At 43.6% G+C, this 25,607-nt stretch overlaps 1 protein-coding gene across 1 annotated transcript in view; it reads left to right on the top strand.

The window, feature by feature from the left end:
* LOC109925932 (solute carrier family 2, facilitated glucose transporter member 11-like) overlaps positions 1-23,556 on the top strand; it is a gene marked incomplete at its 5' end in the record, with an annotated part of 58,685 nt that extends 35,129 nt beyond the window's left edge. The window contains 5 exons of the mRNA XM_048611700.1: positions 6,289-6,476; positions 9,991-10,101; positions 16,586-16,687; positions 19,864-19,939; positions 23,405-23,556. Coding sequence (XP_048467657.1) covers positions 6,289-6,476; positions 9,991-10,101; positions 16,586-16,687; positions 19,864-19,939; positions 23,405-23,556 — 629 coding nt within the window. The remainder of the gene's footprint in view (positions 1-6,288; positions 6,477-9,990; positions 10,102-16,585; positions 16,688-19,863; positions 19,940-23,404) is intronic.
* Positions 23,557-25,607: the final 2,051 nt, after the last annotated feature.

Below are 25,607 nucleotides of genomic sequence, written 5' to 3'. Positions count from 1 at the left end.
CATAACTGTGAGGAGTTTTATGTCAAATTTACCACATTTAATTTCCACTGGCTGCAATGATGGGATTTGAACCCATAGTTATGAGGCAGGAACATGACCACTACACCATCCCCTCTTTAGGACTGATTTCTACCAAGTGCATCATGATGTGCATGACTTTCTCATAGTAATTACAAACATTTTAGACATTGTGCTGCTCACGGTGATATGGCTACAATCGATGATGCCCTTAGGGTAAGTGAGCAGTGCGATACACCCTTTCCTCCTACAGCTAATGATCCCTGTTTATGTTGATAAAGAAACAGGTTCTTTACAGACTGAAGGCATAGAATCTTACAGCACAGATTGGAGCCATTTGGCCCATCATACCACTGCAAGATTTTTGAAAGAGTTCGAAGGGCTATTGGGTGGCGTACTGACTGATATCTGTTTGTGAGACCTAGGAGTGTGGAATTTAAAGTGAGAGTAGGGGTGGTTTTTATCGTCATGTTAAACTCCAAACATTGTTGAGTGTATTGTATAATTGTTCCGATGGAGCGTTAGTACTAAACTCTCCAATTACATGGGACGTGTACTGTATACAGTAAGCTGGATATAGTGGCCCTTAGATCGATTACAATAATCTAGCCATTGAGTGGGTAAAGGCACACTCCAGTGTAGAAGAAATTGCAGACGGCTTATGACAGTAGCTTTTGACCCAAGGAATCTTCCGGGGTGAAAGGCCCAGAAATGGATGCGTGCAGAGTGAAGGGCTAACTGTTGCAGCAGAGTATCACAGACCTTCTGAATCATGGCCAGCCCTGAGGAGGCTGAGACACTTTCCACTGGCAGGATCTGCATCTGTTGTGATGGACCCACTGCCTTGTGTGTGGGTGTGTGTGTGTGTATATGTGTGTGTATGTGTGTGTGTGTGTTTGTGTGTATGTGTGTGTGTGTGTGTATGTGTGTGTGTTTGTGTATGTGTGTATGTGTGTGTGTGTGCATGTGTGTGTGCATGTGTATGTGTGTGTGTGCATGTGTGTGTGTATGTGTGTGTATATGTGTGTGTGTGTATGTGTGTGTATATGTGTGTGTGTGTGTGTATGTGTGTGTGTCTGTGTGTGTGTGTTGGGGGGGGGGAGGGGTGGAGGAGCTCGAACAGTTCATCCACTTCACCAACACCTTCCACCCCAACCTTAAGTTCACCTGGACCATCTGTAATACCTCTCTCTCCTTCCTGGACCTCTCTGTCTCCATCTTGGGCAACCACCTAGAAACCAATATCCATTTCAAGCCCACCGACTCCCACAGCTACCAAGAATACACCTCCTCCCACCCACCTTTCTGCAAAAATGCCATCCCATATTCCCAATTCCTTCGCCTCCGCTGCATCTGCTCCCAGGATGAGGCATTCCACTCCCGTACATCTCAGATGTCCTCGTTTTTCAAGGACCGCGACATCCCCCCCTCAGTGGTCGAGAACGCCCTCAACCGTGTCTCCCGCATTTCCCGCAACTCATCCCTCACACCCCGTCCCCGCGATAAGAACCAAAAAAGAATCCCCCTCGTGCTCACGTACCACCCCACCAACTTTCGGATCCAAAGCATCATCCTCCGACACTTCCGCCATCTGCAATCCGACCCCACCAGCAAAGACATCTTTCCCTCCCCACCCTTATCTGTCTTCCGGAGGGACCACTCTCCGTGACTCCCTTGTCCGCTCCACACTCCCCTCCAGCCCCACCACACCCGGCACTTTTCCCTGCAATTGCAGAAAGTGCTACACCTGCCTCCATACCTCCTCCCTCACCCCCATCCCAGGCCCCAAGAAGACTTTCCACATCAAGCAGATGTTCACCTGCACATCTGCCAATGTGGTACACTGTATCCACTGTACCCGTTGTGGCCTCCCCTACATTGGGGAAACCAAGCGGAGGCTTGGGGACCGCTTTGCAGAACACCTACGCTCGGTTCGCAATAAACAACTGCACCTCCCAGTCGCGAACCATTTCAACTCCCCCTCCCATTCCTCAGATGACATGTCCATCCTGGGCCCCCTGCAGTGCCACAACGATACCACCCGAAGGTTGCAGGAACAGCAACTCATATTCCGCTTGGGAACCCTGCAGCCCTATGGTATCAATGTGGATTTCACAAGCTTCAAAATCTCCCCTCCCCCTACCGCATCCCAAAACCAGTCCAGCTTGTCCCCGCCTCCCTAACCTGTTCTTCCTCCCACCTATTCCCTCATCCCACCTCAAGCCCCACCCCCATCTCCTACCTACTAACCTCATCCCATCCCCTTAGCCTGTCCGTCCTCCCTGGCCTGACCTATCCCCTCCCTAACTCCCCACCTACACTCACCTTTACTGGCTCCATCCCCGCCTCTTCGACCTGTCTGTTTCCTGTCCACCTATCCTCTCCTCTATCCATCTTCCATCCGCCTCCCCCTCTCTCCCTATTTATTTCAGAACCCCCTTCCCATCCCCCATTCCTGATGAAGGGTCTAGGCCCGAAACGTCAGCCTTTCTGCTCCTATGATGCTGCTTGGCCTGCTGTGTTCATCCAGCTCTGCACCTAGTTGCTGGGTATGGGAGGTTTGAGTTGTCCAGAAAGGCTGGGACTTTTTCACTGGAGCGTAGGAGGTTGAGAGGCGACCTTATAGAAGTTTATAAAATAATGAGGTGCATAGATAGAGTTAATGGCAGGTATCTTTTCCCTGGAATGGGTGATTTCAAGACTTGGGGGGGGGGACATTTTTAAGGTGAGAGGAGGGAGATTTAAAAAGGACATGAGGGGCAATTTTTTTACACAGAGGGTGGTTCATGTGTGGAATGAACTGGTGGATGCGGGTACAACTACAAAAGACATTTGGATAAATACATGAAAAGGAAAAGTTTGGAGGGATATGGGCCAAGGGCAGGCAGACGGGACTAGTTTAGTTTGGGATTATGTTCAGCATGGACTGGTTGGACCGAAGGGTCTGTTTCCATGCTGTATGAGTCTATGACTCTATGACCTGTTGCTGTCTGGTGCTACATGATACCACAGTTTGTACTTTGTTTAAACACCGAGACCTCGCCAATCTTTCATATGGGACGTTACTGCGCCTTTGAGAGATGTGTTATGTGCTATTTCTGTTGCTGAGGGTTGTTATCATAGTGATGCCGAAATGTCTCTTTCAGATAGGCAGTTGGTAACGGTTTTGAGTTCTCCCTGGGTAGTTTTGTTTTAGAGGCAAAAGAAACATGAGTGTGTGGGTTCAGGCTCACAGAGACCCAAAAGGATTTTGGTTTTGGTTTCCGTTAGTTAGTGGTTTTTTCTGGCTGCTGGAGCTGAAAGCTGGAGTTCTGTGCTGCTAGAGTAAAGTCTTAAAGAGAGAGAGAGAGAGAGAGGCTTGCTCTTAAAAAAAAAAAAAAATCAAAAGGGCCAGATTGTTTCTTTTGGTATTTCTTTCTGTTGGACTGGAGAGAGACAGTACGTGAGAATAGTAACAGTTTTCCTGAATTGCCTTTACCAAGAGTGTGTTAATGGGATGCTGCCTGTATTGGAACAGTTGATGATTAGTGGTTAAATAATATATTAGCTGGTCAAGTACTTCAATAAAGTTATGCCAATCATTCTTTTTATTGTATTTTAACTGTGTTGTAAGAATAAAGTATGTTTTCATTGAAGATTAGTGGTGGACCATATCGAATCATGTCTGGAACATAGCACCTTATACTCACCTCCTTAAAAAACATAAAAATTAGTGCTTAGGCTATCTCCATGGTGTACTTTGGGGGGAATGGCCTGTTACATAGCACATACAACTAACTCATAAGATCTGTTTGTGAGAAATGTGGTCAGTTCTTGTTGTTAACTTCCCTATGCAAAATTAAACACATTTTTCTTCATTTTTTTTAAACAGACTTAAGAGTTCCTTTCCTTCCCTTCAGTTTCTGGGAGAAATTGTTTCCACTGACTGGAGGGTTGGTAAACATGCTTACATAACTGGCAAAAGAAGGTGGGGGCGTGGCAGATGAAAATATTTGATTTTTAAACATCAGGTTTGAAAGATTCATACTGTAACATCAGGAACAAGACTGATTACTCAGTATCTCAAGTCTGTTCCACCACTCAGGGCTGATCTGGGCCTGAACTCATTTATCCACCATTGCACCAATTAGATATGGACGGTGGAACCAGATTGAGTGGAGCTGTCAAGATGGAGCTGGATATTTATTTGTAGAAGAGGCCTTTGCAGAGCTAGAGAGAAAGAACGGGGAATTGGGATTAATTGAATAGCTCTTTCAAAAATTCAGTATAGGATTGATGGGTCGACTGGCCATCTTTGCTGTATGATCCTATGATTTTACATTAATAAAAAGGAACAGCAGTTGGCAATTCAGCTCCTTGACCCTGCCCCACCATTTAATATGATCATGGCTGATTTCATCTCCATCTCAATCCACGTTCCTGCCCGCTCTCCATAACCCTTTAACTCATTACCAATTAAACATCTGTCCATCTCCTCCTTAAATGTGCCAATCCTCAAATCCCTAGCATCCACAGCACTCCAGGGGTGGTGAATTCCACAGAATCACAGATGATGAGATGTAATTCCTCCAAAGAGAAGGAATTTCTCTCATTTTTTCATTAACATATTTTATTTTAAATCAAGTTGTTGAGGTAAAACAGATGACCAACCTGTTATTCAATATTTGTGGCTTGATTGATCACTCTCTCCTCTATTTTGGTCAGATTCTGTAAGCATTGATAAAGGTGATCCTGCATGACTGTAGCCTCCCACCTAAAGTACATTCCCCATGGAGTACAGCTTCCTATGGTGCAGTCGATACAATCCCTTCATGTTCCAGCCCAGGACTGAGCAGCCAAGGAAGGTGTATGGAAGGTGTGAGGGTTGATGATTAACCTTCAAATTGTTCCAATCTATTCTAATTGTGCAATATGAGCAGGAGAGATTTCTGGTCAGCCATATGCTAGAAGGAACATTGAGCTTCTCCCAATGAACTGTTCAAAAATGCAGCTCACCACCACCTTCTCAAGGATAACTAGGGACGGGCAATAAATGCTGGGCCCAGCCAGCGACACCCACATCCCATGAATGAATTAATAAATCACTAATTGCTCTGGATTACTACATCTGTGATGTCTCTCACACACACACGCACAAACACACACATGCGCACACTCACACATGAGCACACACACGCATGAGCACACACACGCGCACACACATACATGGGCACACACACACGCGCACTCACACATGCGCACATTCACACATGCACGCACACATGCACGCACGCACGCACACACACGCGCACACACACATGCGCACACACACACATGCACACACACATGCACGCACGCACACACACATGCACGCGCGCACACACACGCGCACACACACACACAAACCTGCAAACACACACGCAGGCAGACACAAGCACACACACACACACACACACAGAAACACACGCATATGCATACAGACACACACATGCACACACACACACACACAGAAACACACACATGCATACAGACACACGCATGCACATACACATGCACACACATACAGACACAACCACGCACGCACGCACACACACACATACACATGCACATTCACATGCACACATCCACACACGCACAGATATATATATATATACACACACACATACACACACATACAAAGGCACATGCACACATGCACACTCATACAAACACACACACACAGACACACACACACACACTCAGTCACTGGTTGTGAATCCACCCCCATAGGAATACATCGCCTCTTGACTAATGGGGACTTAACCTGTACCAACCATTACAGTCACTTTTGAAATAATGAGCCCATATATTCGCCTGATATGTTCTTAACATGTGGTATGGTGAGCAGAAGTGAATATGACATTCTGAATATAATTTGATTATAGGACATAACTAATGTAGACAAACACAGGATAATGTAGGAAACCACTCTCTGGCTATATCCCCGACATTGTACCATGTTTTAATTACTTCGCTGTGTTGTCCAGCCATTAAAAGTGAGTTGATTTCCATTACACCTGTTTGTGAGACAGTTCCATTCATGGTGCCATTATTTCCCACATTTTCTTCACCTCTGTGCAGAGCTCTACAGGGACCATCATTAAACCACATTGGCCATGTGTTTGTCCACAAATACCAAAGCTCACAATAAACTGCCCTCTTATTTCAGTCACCAAACTGACTCATTATTGAACATTTGTGGAGGACCATTCATTCCAATTCATTGCTTCTGTGGTTTCCCTTCTCCCAAAGCTCTACGAAGACTGTGGGGTCCAGGCGATTTCACTGAGGAGGTTGAAGACATGTTGGCAGAACAGGCGCAGATTCAGGGGACGAGCAAAAAGAGCATCGTACAGCTAGTCAGAGACAAAACGATACGATGCCAGGTCCTGACGGCCGTGGCTGTCAGTACTGGTATGCAGCTAAGTGGTGTCAATATTGTAAGTATCATGTCAGCCTTCAATTGTCTTCCTTGTGCAACAGTTCCATTGTCAGTCCATTCTGCTCCAATAGGAATTAATGACCAGGGAGCTGTCTAACGCAGAATACGTGGAGATGCTGGTGTGGGACTGGGATGGACAATGTCAAAAATCACAGGACATCCAGGTTAAAGTCCAACAGGTTTATTTGAAAACGCAAGCTTTTGGAGCTCAGCTCTTTCCTCAGGCATAGCATCACCTGACGAAGGAGCTGAGCTCTGAAAGCTTGAGTTTTCAAATAAAACTGTTGGACTATAACCTGGTGTGGTGTGATTTTTGACAGATTAAGTTGTGATGGTTTGATGTATCAATCTTACATGATGTTGTGTTCAATAAAATCAAAGGAGGATTACAATAGCACGACTGCAGTAAAGTGTTGGGACATGTCAATGTGGTCTGCCTGTGTAGGACAAGTACATGAGACAGTGCTGGCGATAATATCTTTCGGTTGTTATTTATGGATAGCAGCGTCTCCCTGGAAAGGACAGACCAATGAGCAAATGGGTCAATCTCTCTTGCCCCGCCTTGTGAAAGATTTAGGAATGACACTGGCTCGAGTTTCAAACAGGACATTAGCACATTAGACCCTTTCTTGATATTTACAGCCTATTGGAAGCTTCCACGAGCAGAAAGTGAACTGAAAGGGATGTTGGGAGACTGCAGGTCTAATGATAGTCCCCAAAAATGTGACAAAATCAATCACTGGAGATGATGGAAGGTGCAGACCACCATCTCAGTGTGTGTCAACAGGCAGTTATCCAGCCTTGTTACTGTTGCTGGAAATTTCAATTGGGTCAATGGGCCGAGGAGTGGCAGATAGAGTTTAATTTAGATAAATGTGAGGTTTTACATTTTGGTAAAAACAAACAAGGGCAGGTCTTATAGAATTAATGGCAGGGTCTTGGGCAGCGTTGTAGAACAGCGAGATCTAGGGGTTCAATTGTAACATTCTTGGAAATTTGCATCACAGGTCGATGGGGTGGTTTAGAAGGTGTATAGAACGCTTGCCTTCATTGCTCAGACTTTTGAATAGGAGATGGGACATCATGTTGCGGTTGTACAAGACATCACTGAGGCCTCTTCTGGAATACTCTGGTCGCTCTGTTGTAGGAAGGATATTCTCAAGCAGGAGAGGGTTCAGAAAAAAATTACCAAGATGTTGCTGGGAATGGAGGTTGTGAGTTATAAGGAGAGGCTGGATAGACTGGGGGAGAGACAGTAGGAACTGCAGATGCTAGAGAATCCGAGACAACAAGGTGCAGAGCTGAATGAACACAGCAGGCCAAGCAGCATCATAGGAGCAAAAAGGCTGACGTTTCGGGCCTAGACCCTTCACTGTTTTCCACTGGAGTGTAGGAGGCTGAGGGGTGACCTTATAGAGGCTTATAAAATCATTAGGGGCACAGATAAGGTGAATGACAAAGGTCTTTTCCCTAGGATTGGGGTGCTCAAAACCAGGAGAAAGTTTTAAAAAGGACATGAAGGGTAACGTTTTTACACAGAGAGTGGTAAGTGTGTGGAATGAACTGCCAGAGAAAGTGCTGGATGCAGGTACAGTTACAACGTTTAAAAGACATTTGGAAAGGAACATGAATAGGAAAGATTTGGAGGGATACAGGCCAAACGCAGGCTGGTAGGGTTAAAATTGTTTCAGAGATAGTAGGAACTGCAGATGCTGGAGAATCTGAGATAACAAGGTGTAGAGCTGGATAAACACAGCAGGCCAAGCAGCATCAGAGGAGCAGGAAGGCCCGACGAAAGGTCTAGGCCCGAAACGTCAGTCTTCCTGCTCCTCTGATGCTGCTTGGCCTGCTGTGTTCATCCAGCTCTCCACCTTGTTATCGCAGGCAGGAAGGACTAGTTTAGTTTGGGAACATGGTCCTTGTGGACTGGTTGGACTGAAGGGTCTGTTTCCATGCTGTATGACTCTGCGACACTACACTGCACCCACCCCCCACTCACAGCAGGGTAACTGGTCTCTTGCTCCTCAAAAAGGCCTATGGGCACTTAAATGGGTGGAAGCTGAAGAAACTCATCAATATCCTTCACCAGAAAGAGGGAGGCAGGTCCTGTTGTGGTTGGTGCAGGATGATTATTGATGGAGGAAGAAGGTCTGTTAGTCTCCAAATCTCTGCTCTCTTCTGCCCACCCCAACGTCCATGACTTATATTTCTGTGAAGGCCATGGCCCATTCAGTGCCTTCTGTTAAACAGAATAACGTCATGGAGGACCTCTACCTACCCTCTGGACAAGGTCACAGTGAGTGCCCCATGAATGAGGTGTGTGGCAGTCCGCTTCTGCTATTTGTTATGGAGCCATACAGCGCGGCCGTAGTGACACACAAAGGTGGATGTCTTCCCTCAATGTGAACCCTCTTGTGGAGAAATTGCCCCAGATGCCATACAAGCCACAGGTACTGACCTTGTTTACATGTGTGAGCTTTCCCTTGACAAAGCCATATTCACCTATTCTGGCATCAGATGCAGAAAGATCAGAAGGCAGCCCAGAGATTATAAATACTTTGTGGCTCCAGCCTGCTGCTTCGAGATGTGTTAAAACAACAGATTTGAATGCATTAGGCATTAAAGCAACAACAGTGTTTCACCCTCTGACTATCTGACTAATCTCAAACCAAGAGTAACAGTAGAACTGCATGGATTTGTTGACTGTGGAATGGTAGGCCAAGCACGTAGCAGTCAAATCAGAGCAGCTCCCACTTCCTGAGCAAAATACCCATCTTCCTAAAAATAACTGTAATATTACACTGATACTTCAGGAGGACACATCTCATTATTATGGGACTTTATTTCTATCTTATCAATTCATAAGACAATGTGATTTTGCCGTGACTGTTAAACGTGTTTTGACCAGAAAAAGGAGGAAACACGGGTCCAAGCTCAGACGTTTTGAATTCATGAGGGTCAAGTGACCATGGGGCACCATGAAGTGTCAACGTTAGTTGAAGCATCTCATGTCCAGGAGATGTGCTGGATGAGGTTCAGATGCAAATTGTAGCCCACTGGCAGGGATCAGATATAACCCTGGGCCGGTTATTCCATTGACACTACATGAAAACAATCTCTGGGACCTGCAAGAAATTGGATACAGGCCTCATTACTTGCCCCCTCCACTCCTCCACCCCATTAGGCCCAGGCTCATGTATAGCTCATCAAGAAAGTAGTCATCTTTGATCCATAACTGGCACAGCCGGAAATCCAACACCAAAAGTGGCCACTTTTGACCAACGGGATCTTTAGGGATAGTGAGATAAATTTTCAACTTGCTGACCAGCTACAAAATTGGTGATATTCAATAATGGGCAGACAATTGGCATTGCCAGTTTTATGGCAGGGCAGAAACCTTATCAACTTGCATATGTTTGTCTGAAGAAAGGATTACAAACAAGAAAAATATTGAATGCTGCTTAAAGAAAGTGTCCGAATAAAGTGTTCTCATTGGCTTTCCTGTTTTCCAGATCTACTTTTACGCTTCTGATGTTTATCATCAACTTGGAATCTCCAAGGAAAATATCCCTTTCGTGGGAATAGGATCAAGTGGGATTGAAATGTTGACTTCAGTGATGTGTGTAAGTTTGGTTTAGAGTGGATCACTATTCACAGAGGAACAAAGGCCAAAAAGAAGCTGTGTATATACCTAGGCTCCAAAATGAGAGTCATAGACTTGTACAGTGCAGAGCAGACCCTTCGGTCCAACTTGTCCATGCTGACCAGATACCTAGTCCCATTTGCCAGCATTTAGTCCATATCCCTCCAAGCCCTTCCTATTCATGTGCCCATACATACGCTTTTTACATGTTGCAATTGTAGCAGCCTTCAACATTTTGTCCGGCAGCTCATTCCATACACACACCACACACTGTGTGAAAAAGTTGCCCCTTAGGTCCCTTTTAAATCTTTCCCTTCTTACCTTAAACCTATGCCCTCTAGTTTTGGACTCACCTGTCATGGGAAAAGATCTTGTCTATTTACCCTTAACATGCCGCTCATGATTTCATAAGCCTCTATAAAGTCACCCTTCAGCATCCGACACTCCAGGGAAAACAGCCCCAGCCTATTCAACCTCTTCCTGTAGCTCAAACCCTCCAATGTTGGCAACATTCTTCTAAATCTTTTCTGGACTCTTTCAAGTTTCATAACGCCCTTCATATAGCAGAGAGACCAGAATTGATCGCAGTATTCCCAAAGTGGCCAAACCAATGTCCTGTACAGCCACAATATGACCTCCCAACTCCTATACTCAATGCACTGACCAATGAAGGCCGGTGTACAAACACTTTCTTCGCTGCCCTATGTACCTGTGAGTCCACCTTCAAGGGACTATGCACCTGCTCCCCAAGGTCTCTTTGTTTGGCAACACTCCCCAGGACCCTGCCATCAAATATGTAAATCCTGCCCTGATTTGCCTTACCAAGATGCAAAACCCCAGAGAGCGCTGTTGATACAGGGCAAGAGATTCCTTCTGCACTTTTGCCTCAGTCAGGAGGAGAGCATCAGAAATTGGCTCCACTCAAACAGACATGTACCCACATACATCTTGGATTTCTAAGGATAACTGGCTAGAGAAAAGGAAAAGTTCTGACTGCAAGTTTCCAATCCCCCTTGTATATGGAAGTGGTGCCAGGATGTTGCCGGGAATGGAGGTTTTGAGTTATAAGGAGAGGCTGGATACTGGGACTGTTTTCCGCTGGAGCATAGGAGGCTGAGGGGTGACGTTATAGAGGCTTATAAAATCATTAGGGTCACAGATAAGGTGAATGACAAGGGTCTTTTCCCTAGGATGGGGGTATTCAAAACCAGGGGGCATATTTTAAGGTAAGAGGAGAAAGTTTTAAAATGAACGTAAGGGGTAATGTTTTTACACAGAGAGTGGTAAGCGTGTGGAATGAACTGCCAGAGAAAGTGCTGGATGCAGGTACAGTTACAACGTTTAAAAGACATTTGGAAAGGTACATGAATAGGAAAGATTTGGAGGGATATGAGCCAAACGCAGGCAGGTTGGGAACATGGTCAGCGTGGACTGGTTGGACTGAAGGGTCTGTTTCCATGCTGTATGACTCTGCGACACTACACTGCACCCATCCCCCCACTCACAGCAGGGTAACTGGTCTCCTGCTCCTCAAAGGCCTATGGGCACTTAAATGGGTGGGAGCTGAAGAAACTCACCAATATCCTTCATCAGAAAGGGGGAGGCAGGTCCTGTTGTGGTTGGTGCAGGATGATTATTAATGGAAGGGGAAGGTCTGTTAGTCTCCAAATCTCTGCTCTCTTCTGCTCACCCCAACGTCCATGACTTATATTTCTGTGAAAGGATGGGAATAAATGGTTATTTTTGGAGAGGAAGGTGTTGATGAATAATGTACTGCAGGGATCACTGCTTGGGCTCCAGCTGTTTACAATATGTCTTAAAGATTTGGATCAGGGCATCAAGTGTAATATTTCCTAGATTGCTGATGACACAGAACTAGTTGGGAGTGTGAGTGGTGAGGAGGATGTAAAGAGACAAGAGGATGATTTAGACAAGTTGAATGAGCAGGCAAAGGATCTGGCAGATTCAATATGACATGGATAAATGGGAAGTTATCCACTTTTGTAGAAACCTAGAATGGCAGTGCATTATTGAAATGGTGATAGATTGGGAAAGGGATCTGGGTGTCATTGAAAGAGAGTAAGCAGGTGCAGTAAGCAATTAGGAACGCAAATGGTATGTTGTTCTTCATTGCATGAGGTTTGAGGTTCAGGACCAAGGATATCTTAATGCAGGGCCTTGGTGAGACCAAACCTGGAGTATTGTGGCAGAATAACACATTAAACCTCAGTAAAATACAGGTTTATAATTTTCACTGATTTATTGAGTTTTTTCTGTGACGATGCTGTCAGTTTCAAAGGTTATTTTATCCTGTTTTTTTTAAAAGAGAGGTTATAAGGCAGAGGTGTCGAACTGGCTACTGGAATTGTCACTGGACTGTTAATCCAGAGACCCAGATAATGTTCTGGGGACCTGGGTTCGAATCCCACCGTGGCAGATGGTGGAATTTGAATTCAATAAATAAGTGGAATTAAGAGTCTAATGATGACCATGAATCAATTGCCGATAGTCGGAAAATCCTATCTGGTTCAATAATGCCCTTTCGGGAAAGAAACTGCCATCTTTACCTGGTCTGGCCTACATGTAACTCCAGACACACAGCAATATGATTGACTCTTAACTGCCCTCTGGGCATTTGGGATGGGCAATAAATGCTGCCTAGCAGTGATGCCCTCATCCCATGAATGAATAAAGAAAAAAAAAGTGTGAGGCTGTGGGTTTTTTTTTAACAGCCTGAATGGGTGAGTCACCTCTCACAGATTCAGATTTCTGGGTTTTTTAAAGTAATATCAGAAGCCACTGGGTCTCAAAAGAGTTGGGGTCTTCAGTGAATGATTCCCAGCTGTTATTTTCCCTGAAACTTTTCTTGATGTTTTTGCCCCTTGGATTGGAGAACTGCATGTAAGAATCTGTATCTGAATTTGCCTTTTTGCCAAGGAGTGTGTTTATGGGGATGTTACTGTATTGGAACAGTTAATTAGTAATAGGTACTGTTTCTAATATTCGGTTAGCTTTCCAATAGTTGAGTTATTCCAAATTTCTCTTTGTTTTGTTTTTGTATTTTAACTACAGTGTTTAAATAAATTGTATATTGTTTAAAAAAATCCCCAGGGCCTCACAAGTTGTTCACAAAAGTCATCTTCAGTAGTCAGGTCGTCATCTCTGCCTTACAACCTCTCTTCAAAAAAAACCCAGGACAAAATAACCTCTTAAAGTGACAGCCTTGTCACATGCCAATTCATAAGATGCTGTTTAAAACAAAGTTTGCTGTACCACTAGGCTATTGCCTCCCTGATACATTGGTCATCGGCTCCCCAATAATGTACTGACACATTATTAGCACAAGACCCTAGCCGATCAGCAGTACGTTTCTGATCAAATTCTGATCTGGTAGATACGGTCACTTCCCACCTTTTCCAGCCTTCAATGCTCCAGACGTTGGGCAGATTACAATACCCAGAAATGTAAAGATCTGCCAGCACTTCTAAGGTAACAACTGCACTTTTCAGTGCAAAGTTGAAATTGGTATAACCTTAAAATTGCCTTACTCCATGTTACTGCTGTCACTGTGAAAAGCTTCAAATAACTTCTGAAGCAGGGTTTGTTCTTCTTAAAGTCAAGGAGATGAAAGGTAGACCTAACACGTGAATTCACAATGATAAGGTCAGGTAGAGTGAAAGAGGTTTTCTGTGGCAATGGGCCAGTGACCAAAAATCACAGATTTAAATTAATTGATGGAAGAACGAGATAGGAAAGGAGGAGAAATCACTCCACACGATTGGTGATTATTATCTGGAACTTGAAAGGATGTTAGAATTCGACATCATAAAGACCAAGGACACGTAGCTGAAGAGAATCAATTTATAAGGGAAAGGGGAAAAGGTTGGAGTCTGGGACTAAATAACTGAAAAGCTCTTTCAAAGAACTGACACAGGTAAATGGTCAGAATTGTGACTTGCTGTGCTGTAATCTTCTCTGAATCCATCATGTGAACTGCAAGAAATGTGCAAAATTCATCAACTCATGGAGCTTTGAGCACATTTTGCAGAGAATCTGAATCAATTGCTATGTTTTCTTGATCCATCTTGATGGCTCAATGGTTAGCACTGCTGCCTCACAGCACCAGGGACCTTAGTTCAATTCCAGCCTTGGGCAACTGTCTGTGTGGAGTTTGCACATTCTCCCCGTGTCTGCGTGGGTTTCCTCCAGGTACTCCTGTTTCCTCCCACAGTCCAAAGATGTGCAGGCTAGGTGGAATGGCCATGCTAAGTTGCCTGTAGTGTTCAGGGATGTGTAGCTTAGGTGGGTTATAAGGGGATTGGTCTGGGTGGGATGCTCCAACAGTGGGTGTGGACTTGTTGGGCCAAAGGGCCTGATTCCACATTGTAGGGATTCTATGTGAATTATTAATGATGAGATGATTAATATTATTATTGGGTGTGGGCAACATTTTAAAGTTTGCAAATGACAAGAAAACAGGATAGTGAACTATGAAGAGGATACTGATTGACTACATAAGGACATGGACAGGCTGGTAGAATAGGCAAATCCATTCATTTGGGTGGCACGGTGGCTCAGTGGTTAGCACTGCTGCCCCACAGTGCCAGGGATCTGGGTTCGATTCCAGCCTTGGGTGACTGTCTGTGTGGAGTTTGCACATTCTCCCTGTGTCTATGTGGGTTTCTCTCTCAGTCCAAAGATGTGCAAGTTAGGTGGATTGGCCATGCTAAATTACCCATAGTGTCCAGGGATGTTTAGGCTAGGTGGGTTAGCCATGGGAAATGCAGGGTTGCAAGGATAGGGGACTGGGACTGGGACTGGGACTGGGTCTGGGTGGGATGATCTTCAGGTCAGTGCTTTGGTCTCAACTGGAATATTGTGTCGAAATCTAGACATTGCACTTTAGGAAAGAAGTGAGTGCTTGAGAGTGGGTGTGAAAATATTTACGCAAATAGCTCCAGAGAAGAGAGACTTGAGTCATGAGGATAGATTGGAGAAGGTGGGCTGGTTCTCCTTAGGAAAGAGAAGATTGGGGGTGGGGGCATGTTCAAAACCATTAGGGTGGAGGTTTCTTTGCTGTAAAGGTCAAATAGATGACACAGATGTACAAAAGAATCAAAGGAGACACGAGAAAACATCTTTTATGCAGTGTCTGAGAAGGTGGTACAGACAGGAATATAGGAACAGGAGCAGGCCATTTAGCCCATCAAGCCTACCTTGTTATTCAATATGATCATGGATGATTGAACATGTTAGTCTCCCCATTCCATAATTTGGTAATCAGAATTGGTAATTGGTAATTGGTCATTGGTAATCAGAAATCTATCAGTCATTACGTTAAACATAGTCAAAGACTAAGCTTTCACAGCCCTCTGTGGTAGAGAATTCTGAATAAAAATAAATTCTCCCTACCTCGGACTTAAATGACATTCCCCTTATTTTTAAACTGTGCCCCCTGATTCTAGACTCTCCAATCAGGGAACATCTTATCTGCATCTACCCTGTCAATGGCTTGAAGTAAGTTTCAATGAGATCACCTTCCAGTTTTCAACACTCTAGAAACGCAGACTCAGTTTATCCAATCTCTCTGCATAGGACAGTCCTGCCATCTCAGGAGAGAGTCTGGTGAACGTTTGTTGCACTCCCTGTCTGGTGATAATATCCTTCCTGAGATAAGGAGAGCAAAATGGCACAGTATTCCAGGTGCAGTCTAACCAAGCTTCTATACAACTGAAGCCACAGGACACTATTCCTGGACTCAAATCCTCCTGTAATAAAGGTTACCACTCCGTGAGCCTTTGTAATAGCTTGCTGCACCAGCATTGACTCATTGAATCGGACACCCAGGTGTCATTTCTCTTCATCACTTTCCACCCTCTCACCATTTAGGAAATAATCTACACATTTCTCCTGCCGCAAGAGCATAATCTCACACTTTTCTATTTTATATTCTGTCTGCCATGTTCTTGCCCAATCAATTGGTGGCATTTGATTAATGACTCTGGCAGGCCCAATGGACTGTAATGTTTTATGATTTTATGCAAAGAGTATTGCAACTATGGCTTAGTGATATTATCACTGGACTGTTACCTCCGAGACCTGGATAATGCTCTGGGGACCTGGGTTCGAATCCTGCCACGGCAGAGTCTGATTCAATTTAAAAAAACAAAATAAATTTGGAATTAAGAGTCTAATGATGACCATGAGTCTATTGTCGATTGTCATGAAAATCCCGCCTGGTTCACTAATGTCCTTTAGTGAAGACAACTGCCATCCTTACCTGGTCTGGCCTACATATGACTCCAGACCCACAGCAATGTGGTTGACTCTTAACTGCCCTCTGGGCAATTAGGGATGGGCAATAAATTCTGCCTGGCCAGCAACGCCCTCATCCCATGAATGAATAAAGACAAAGATATTGGACTGAAGCGTGTTCTCTTAACAAAAAATTTTCTGTTGAACAGGGATTCATTATCGAGCGTGCAGGAAGAAAGGTTCTGTTATGGAAAGGTTACTGCTTCATGGCATTTTGGATACTACTACTGATCATTACACTCTCTCTGAAGGTAAGAACTAGACAGCGCAGCTGTTATCTCTGTAAATAAGACCAGCCACAAGTTAAAATTCACTAAATCACTGACTAGAGTGCAGCGAGGATATTATGTTTGGTTCTGGGCAATAATTACTTTTCAGAAAGGCCCTGGACAGAGCGTACAGAAGATTTATTAGAATGATTCCAAAGATGAGGACTCTGCATTATCTGTAGAGACTAGAAAAACTAAGATTATTTTCATTAGAGCAGAAAATTAAGGGGAAATTTTAAAGAGCTGTTGAAGATTATGTGGAGAGTTTGATAGAATAGAAAGGGAGAGATCATTTCCACTTGCTGGGGTGTCAGCAACCAAAGGGTACACATTTAAATTATTGGCATAAAGTGGGTGAAGTTTAGGAAAAGTCATTTTACTGATGTAGTTGGTATAATCTGGAATACATCGTCTGAAATGGTGCTAGAAACAGCTTCAATAACAATTTTTAAAAGGGAATTAAATGTGTACTTTTATGGAAAAAGCTTTTTCTTGTTTCACATTTTGCAAATCCCTTTGTATTAACGCCCCCTAATTCTCAATCCTTTCATAAGTGGGAACAATTCCTCACTGTCTACTCTGTCCAGCCATTTCATGATTTTGAAAATGTCTATTGAATCTCCTGTTAGTTTTCCTCTTTTCAAGAAAGATAGTTCCATCTTGTCCAATCTATTCTCACAACTGAAGTGTCTAATTCCTGGAACCATTCTCATAAAACATCTTCAGCACTCTCTCCAATGCGTTCACATCCAAATTGTAGGATTGTGCCTGGGACTGTGTACAGTACTGTCTAACTAGTGTCCAATATACTGTCCAACATCCTCATAACCTGCCCCCTGATTCTAGACTCTCCTGTCTTCCATAAGGACTCAATCCCATTCTCCCAGTTTCTCCATCTCCATTGCATCTGTTCCAATGATGCCACCTTCCGCAGGGAAGGGGTTCTCAGAAATGTCCATTTTTTCCCTCAGCTGAGATGCCCCACCACTGTGGTTGATAGAGCCTTTAAGCTGTGTCCAACCCACTTCCTGCACTTCTGCCCTCACCCCTTCTCTTCCCTCCCAAAACACCAATAGAGTTCCCTTTGTCTTCACTTACCATATCAAACAGAACATAAGCGCTATTTCCACCACCTCCAGCAAGATGCCACCACCAGACACATGTTCACCTCACCCCCCACTTTGTCAGCCTTCCACAGGGACTGTCCCTCCAGGACAACCTGGTCCACTCCTTTTGGAAATCCAAGAACATATATCAACAGCATTGCCCTCACCTACCTCTGTCTCCTCTTCAAAACCTCCAGCAAGTTAGACACAATGTTCCCTTAACAGATCCATTTTTCTAATTAACCCATATGACTATTAACCTTATCCTGAATAATTCTTTCTAGAAGTTTCCCCACCACCAAGTTACCTGGTTTAGGTTAAGATTGTCTTTGCAGGGGTCAAAATCATTTTGTTTCTATAATGAATCTTCTTGGGATTTTCATGAGAGTTACATTTTGTTTTCTGGTGGGCTTTTGTTTCTGTTTTTTGAGACTTTTTAAAAACTCTTTGTAAAAACTCAGGAAGCCTGACTGGAAAGGAACATCATTTATTGTTGAACACCAAAATGGAGCCCCTCCTCATGGCATATGTAGATTAGTCCCAGCCCAGGACAGACCCATCCCTGGGCCTGCTTTATTTTTTTTCAGTTTTTCTTTCTTTTTTTAATTCTTTTATCCAGAAGTGCTCTTACTTTACACACAATCGAATGGCTTTCCCACCACCACAGGGCTGTGATTTCTTCTTGTTTTAAACTACTAATTGCCACCAATAAATCACCCATGTAAACAATCAGGAATTTACATGCTAAGCCCATTATGGGCATTATGGGATGATGATGTGAGGGAGGGATTGGGATTAAATCAAAATGAAATTACAAGAGGACTTGGTTTGCCTTTTTTTATTTGACCTATTTTTCTAATCAACCTGTTCAGAGATGTTATCAGACACCTCTGGAGCAGGTGGGACTTGAACCCAGGTCTCCAGCTCCAGGGGCAGGATAACGGTCAGGTGATGAGTTCTAGCTGGGTAGGCCTTCGCCTGTTACCAAGGGAACTCATACTCAATGAGCTAGGAAGGGAGATTAAGTAGTAATTCCCATGGGCCTTTGTAGGGGTTATCACACTGTTATGAACTCATTTCTTCGGAAATGCAGTCATGAGGTAAAAATATCTTTAATGTTTGTGTAATATTTGAACTCACGCAGAAGTAGAATTAGAAGAATTCATCAATATCCATAATAATGATCAATGTGCCATGAAACCTAAAACCACAGCACACAGCTTTGATACCACAGTATTTAAATTGACACAAGACTATAAGATTAACCTAGCCAAGTAACTGACACTTCTATGCAGATCACCATAAACACACCTTTCACAGGCTGATGAGGTCACGGCTAATGTGTTTCTATCACATATAATTAAAGCTGAAAGATTTTAACCAGGTAATCACAATCCTATTTCCTGCATCTTAAATTTCAACCTCAACTTTAATTGTAAAAAATTGCCACACTTTATTATAAAGACACCTACTATATTTTTCCCACTTGGGCACCCTTTTAAATCTACAACCTTAAGCTACAGATTCCAAATTCATTTGCAAGGAATTCACTACCTCAGGAATTGTTGTTGTCTGTGTATTCCTTTGTTGTCAGGTTTAAAACTGCTGTGTCTCCTTTGTTGCTTTCCTCTCTGTGCCTCACAGCCTCCCTCTCCTCCTGCTGTAGCCTTCATTCTCCCCCTTGCTTTTTCCCCTTTCTTCTCACCCACCCTCCTTCTCTCCCTCCACTCCCATCCCAAGCCTCTTTCCCATCCCCACCCTCCTTGGGGGTCTCCTTCACACCCCCACCACCTCCACTTCTTCCACCCTTCTATCCCTCCAGCAGCCTCCTTCATATCACCACACTAACCTTAGAGTCTCCTTTACCCTGTACTTGCCTTGGAGCCTCCTTGAATGCACCCTGGCTCAGGCAAAATCTCCCCAGTCACTTAGAGAGGTAATTCCTCGTGTGACAGGGGCAACTTGTTTTTAACCATGTTTGTGGTTGGATCAAGCCATTGGCAATTGACTGACAATCTACAACGTTGGTGTCTCTGTGCCATTCCCCTCCAGGAAAGATTCTCCTGGATTCCATATTGTAGCCTGGTCTTCATCTTCGCTTACATCCTGACTTTCGGAATGGGACCAGGTAGGCGCAAGCTTCATCATATGGTTTTAAACTGTTACCCTTAGGCAGTAAATATCCTATGTCTCTTCGAGACATAACTGAGATCTCAGAGATGTTTGTTCTTGCCCTTTCACTGACGTTGAGGACTGGAAGGTATATTTGATCCATGATACTGCAGCAGCATTGTATCTGAGATCGGTTCTGAGGAAGGGCCGTAGCTTTCTCTCTCCACAGATGCAGCCAGACCTGCTGAGTTTCTTCAGCAATTTCAGTTTTTGTATCTGAAATGATTGATTTCATACTTTTGTATCTGGGATGATTGTTACAGAGTCATACAGCATGGAAACAGACCCTTCGATCCAACTTGTCCATGCCAACCAAGTGTCCCAAACAAAACTAGTTCTACTTGCCTGCATTTGGCCCATATCCCTCCAAACCTTTTCTATTCACATACCTGTCCAAGTGTCTTTTAAACGTTGTAACTGTACCTGCGTCTGCCACGTCCTCTGGCAGTTCTTTCCATATACAAACCACCCTCTGTATGAAAAAGTTGCCCCCTTTTAGGTCCCTTTTAAATCTTTCTCCTCTCACCTTAAAAATACGCCCCCTTGTTTTGAATTCACCCACCCCAGGGAAAAAAACTTTGGCTATTCACCTCATCTATGCCCCTCATGTTTCTATAAACCTCCATAAGGTCACCCCTCAACCTTCTAATGCTCCACTGGAAGAAGTCCCAACCTATCTTTATAACTCAAACCCTCCAGTCCCGGCAACATCCTGGATTTTACATTATTGTACCTGGGATAATTGGTTTTAAAATATTGTTCCATGAGATTTTTGAATCTTTTGACTGTGGCAGAGAGCACAGCACAATTGTCATTTTTTAAATTCATTCTTGGGGTATGAACATGGCAGGCAAAACCAGAGTTTATTGATCTTCCATAACTGGCCTTGAGTGGGCCAATGGCAAGCCACCTTCATGAATGCTGGTCCTTACAGCATAGTGGTGTTGTGGGGAGGACAGCAAAGTGATGGGAAATGCTGATGGCGCTATCTAGTGGCACTTTTATTTTTCCTTTATTCATTTATGGGATGAGGACAATACTGGCCAGGCAGCATTTATTGCCCACTGGGCAGTTAAGAGTCAACCACATTGGAGTCACATGTAGGCCAGACCAGGTAAGGTTGGACAGTTTCCTTCCCTGAAGGACATTAGTGAACCAGGTGAGTTTCTCCCCCCGACAATCAACAATGGATTTATGGTCATCATTAGACTCTTAATTCCAGATATTTTTTGAATTGAAGTGCCACCCTCTGCTGTGGTGGGATTCGAACCCAGGTCCCCAGAACATTATCTGGGTCTCTGGATTATCAGTCCAGCTATAATGCCACTAGGCCATTGCCTTCCCTTACTTACTCAGTAACAAACTGCTTGCAGGTACTCAGTTGGCTTTCCACTAGGACTACATCAGTTTCTGACATCACTACAGCCTTGGTCCAAACGTGTTGAATTCCAGAGATGAGGACAGAGTCAGTACTATTGGCGTGAGGACAGCATGCTTCAGCAGAATTCAAGTCAGTTGGAATCAGGGGAAATGTTTCCACTGGTTGGAGTCATACATAGTACAAAGGAGATGGTTTTGGGTTGTTGGAAACCAATCACTTCATTTTCGAGACTTCCTCAGGGTAGTGTCCTAGGTCCAACCATCTTTACAAAAACTGAAAGAACTGCGGATGCTGTAAATCAGAAACAAAAACAGAAATTGCTGGAAAAGCTCAGCAGGTCTGACAGCATCTGTGAAGAGAAATTAAGACAGCAGGGACATGAATTCATCCATTACTCCCTGTACTATGAAACCACTTACTGCAAAACCTCTGATAAATGACCAAGTATTTTCTTTTATCCAAAACTGGTCATGAAGCACTTCAGTTTGAGTTCAATCACAAGCGTTGTGTGGTATGTTTCCAGAGATTATAATTATATATCTATACATGGCTGACATTTTTTGTTTCAATTTGGGTTAAATATCCTAATCATTTTGATCCAATATTTTCTCTGGGGTGCTGACTGTGATACGAGATGAGGAATCCAGAAAACTGGACTGACGCTCCAGATTTGTGAGTTCAAACCCCACTCCAGCAGCTGGGACATTTAATTCCAGTGATTTAAATAAGACTGATATAAATTTCGAGTATAATTCCTGGTGACTGTGAGACCTTCAGATACTTGGAAAAGCCCATGTGGTAGGACATTGGCATCCTTACTCAGCCTGACCTATGTGTGCTTCTTAACTGTCCTCTGAAGTGGTCTGGCAGATGACTGAGTCGCATCTGACTAAAAGCTGACCTCGCTGGTCACACTAATATATAATGAATCTTTTAAGATTAAGTAGTCTACAGAAGTCATCAACGAGAGGTGGCTACACCAAAGATGCCATGTTGCTATTCAGATAGAGATCTGGCACCTATGATGAAACTTTATAATTTGGTGCAACCACTTCTCAATTATTGCAAATTTGAAGAGAAATTGTTACACTTAGCGTGACTATAAAATGTCTAGTGTCATTGCTGCTGTTCTCATATCTGTTCACTGTTTGATAAAGTCTGTTTGGCTGTACTGTGTGAATTTGTGTCACAGAGTCGTACAGCACAGAAACAGACCCTTTGGTCCAACCAGTCCATGCCAAACATCATCGCAAACTAAACTAGTCCCACCTACCTGCTCTCGGCCCATATCCCTCCAAACTTTTCCCCTTCATGTACTTATCCCAATGTCTTTTAAACATTGTAACTGTGCCCACATCCACCACTTCCTCAGGAGGTTCATTCCTCACACAAACTACTCTCTGTGTAAAAGAGTCGCCCCTCTTGTCTTTTTTAAATCTCTCTCCTCTCACCTTAAAAATGTATCCCCTAATTTTGAAATCCCCATCCTAGGGGAAAGACACTTACCATTAACCCTATCTATACCCCTTGTTATTTTATAAGCTTCTATAAAGTCACCTCTCAACCTCCTACATTCCAGTGAAAAAAGTTTCAGTCTATCCAACCTTTCTTTATAACTCAGACCTTCCGTAGCCAGCAACATCCTGGTAAATCTCTTCGGAACCCTCTCCAGTTTGGTAGTATCCTTCCTTTAACTGGGCAGCCACAACTGGACACAGTATTCCAGAAGAGGCCTCACCAACGTCCTGTATATTTATGTGATGGGCTGCTACTCCCCTGCAAAAGAGCCACCTCTTCAGATGCCTCTGAAGCCTTAAGCTTTAAAAACGCACCTGCTGAAAATCTGAAATAAAAATAAATGACACTGGAAAACGTTTAGGTTGTTCGGCAGCCTCTATGGAGACATTTGATGCCTCAAATTGGTGACTTTAGATCTCTAAAGAAAGTAGTACAATATATAATGCTGCAAACTTTTTTCTGTGTTTCGTATGTGAATGTGCGTGCAATGAGATGGCTAATGATCATTTGATTTTAACTCAGGTACTGTCAGCGGAGTCTTACCACTGGAACTATTCACTCAACCCAACAGATGCATTGCCTTAGTGGCTGCGAACTCACTGCAGTGGCTATCCCTCTTTGTTCTGGGACTGGTTTTCCCTTTCATTATTGTAAGTCGAATTTCCATCATTTAGACTAACCATGTAATCATCTAGGAAGGTGGCATTGACTGTGGGAAACCTCAGGCCTGAGCGTTCCCATTATTTTGGATGTTAACAAATAGGCTACACAGAAGCAGCTCTCACCAGTGAGAGTGCAAGAGGAGTCCTGGTCTGACATGCTAGAGGGAGCAGAAACCTCACTCATTTACAGAGCATAGAACAAGCACTGTCAGAGGATCATTCCTAGGTCATAAAAACAAGGTTTCCTGAAATGGACTAGAGGAGAATCTACTGCTTCATGCTCTGAAGCAATTGCCAGCCTCAGGGAGTTTGGAGTATTTGAGCTAGATTATGGTGGTTGAAGACCCCTCAGCAGTTGAAAGACAGTTGGGAATGCAGATAGGACTAGAATCTGGATTGCCCTCCATTGCTGGCAGCACTAATCAAGCAGGAGTTGTGCAGCCCAGTTCACTGCTGATCCAGAGCCATGTGGGAACTTCCAGGAATAAGGTATCCACTTCCAAAGTCCATCCTGCTTTGCCCTCCACAGCAAGGTGAGTTTTATCACTGTCCATGGCCTCTTACTGTCATCTCACTGCCTCAACCTCAACCTCCTGCTCATGTCGGATCTAAGCCTGTTGATGAAATTAAACTTTAAGGCACCTTTCCCTTGTGGATGGACTACAGTGCTCAGAGCTAAGATTACAAAGAGATCTTGCTCAATTGTGTCATTTGGCTGAGGAGTCGTAGATGGAATTTAACTTGGATAAATGTGAGGTATCACATTTTGGTAATACAAACAAGGACTTACACAATGCATGGTAAGGCCCTGGGTAGTGTTGCAGAACAGACAGACCTTGGGGATTCAGGTACATAATTCTTTGAAATTTGCATCACACGTAGACAGGATGGTGAAGATGGCGTTTAGCATGCTTGCCTTTATTGCTCAGACCTTTAAGTACAAGGACTTGGGAAGTCATGTTGAGGTTGTATAGGACATTGGCAAGGCCACTTGTGGAATGCTGTGTGCAGTTCCGGGTCGCCCTGTTACAGGAAGGATAGCATTAAACAGGAGTGGGCTCAGACAAGATTTACCAGGATGCTGCCAGGAATGGAGGGTTTGAGATATAAAAAATGACTGGAAAGACTGGAACATTTTTAACTGGAGTGCAGGAGGTTGAGGGGTGACTTTATTGAAGTTTATAAAATCATGAGGCGAATAGAGGAGGTGAATGACGAGGATCTTTTCCCTAGGGTGGGGGAGTTCAAAACTAGGGGATGTATTTTCAAGGTGAGAGGAGAAAGGTTTAAAAAGGGCACAAGGGGCAACTTTTTTACACAGAGAGTGGTTTGTGAATTGCTAGAGGAAGCCATGGATGCAGGTTCAGCTACAATGTTTAAAAGACATTTGGTTAAGTTCATGAATGGGAGGGATATGGGCCAGGAGCAGGCAGGTGGGACTAGTTTAGTTTGGGAACATGGTCAGCGTGGATTGGTTGGACTGAAGTGTCTGTTTCAATGCTGTATGACTCATTCCCCTTGTATATGTACTCTGTCATTTAATTAATCCCAGTTAGCTTGACTTTTAAAAAAAGAAAACCCTTAAACAAACAACCTTTGAAGACAAAGTAATGAAAAATAAACAAAATGTTTTTTTCTTATATTCTACATCTTTTGATATGATAACATCCTCTCCCTTCTTTTAACCAAAAAAAAACAATGTTTAATCACAAAACAACCTGAACAAAAAATACTTTTATTCCATCTATTCTTATAACTCCTCATGCGGCCAGGCACCCCGCTTCAATCACTTCTTTGAACAAGACCTTTATTTTTGTGGAACAGTCTGACCTTGCAGCTACCCACTTTATTTTGAAAATCTCTATTCTTTCTAACATTTCCTTCATCCTAACAAGATCAATCCTCAACCTCTTCTTCATGACACGAATGTACATTGTCCTAAATAGAACGAGTATCCACATAACATTGTATGGACAATTTATTTCTCAGATTGTCTTTACATAAAATTTCCTTAAGAATATTAAACAAGTACACCTCCATATATAGTAGGAACTGCAGATGCT

This window comes from Rhincodon typus, chromosome 24 (assembly GCF_021869965.1).
Source record: "Rhincodon typus isolate 14 chromosome 24, sRhiTyp1.1, whole genome shotgun sequence".
NCBI lineage: Eukaryota > Metazoa > Chordata > Chondrichthyes > Orectolobiformes > Rhincodontidae > Rhincodon > Rhincodon typus.
The sequence above is the reverse complement of the archived record's forward strand: the minus strand, read 5'-3'. Positions and strand labels throughout refer to the sequence as shown.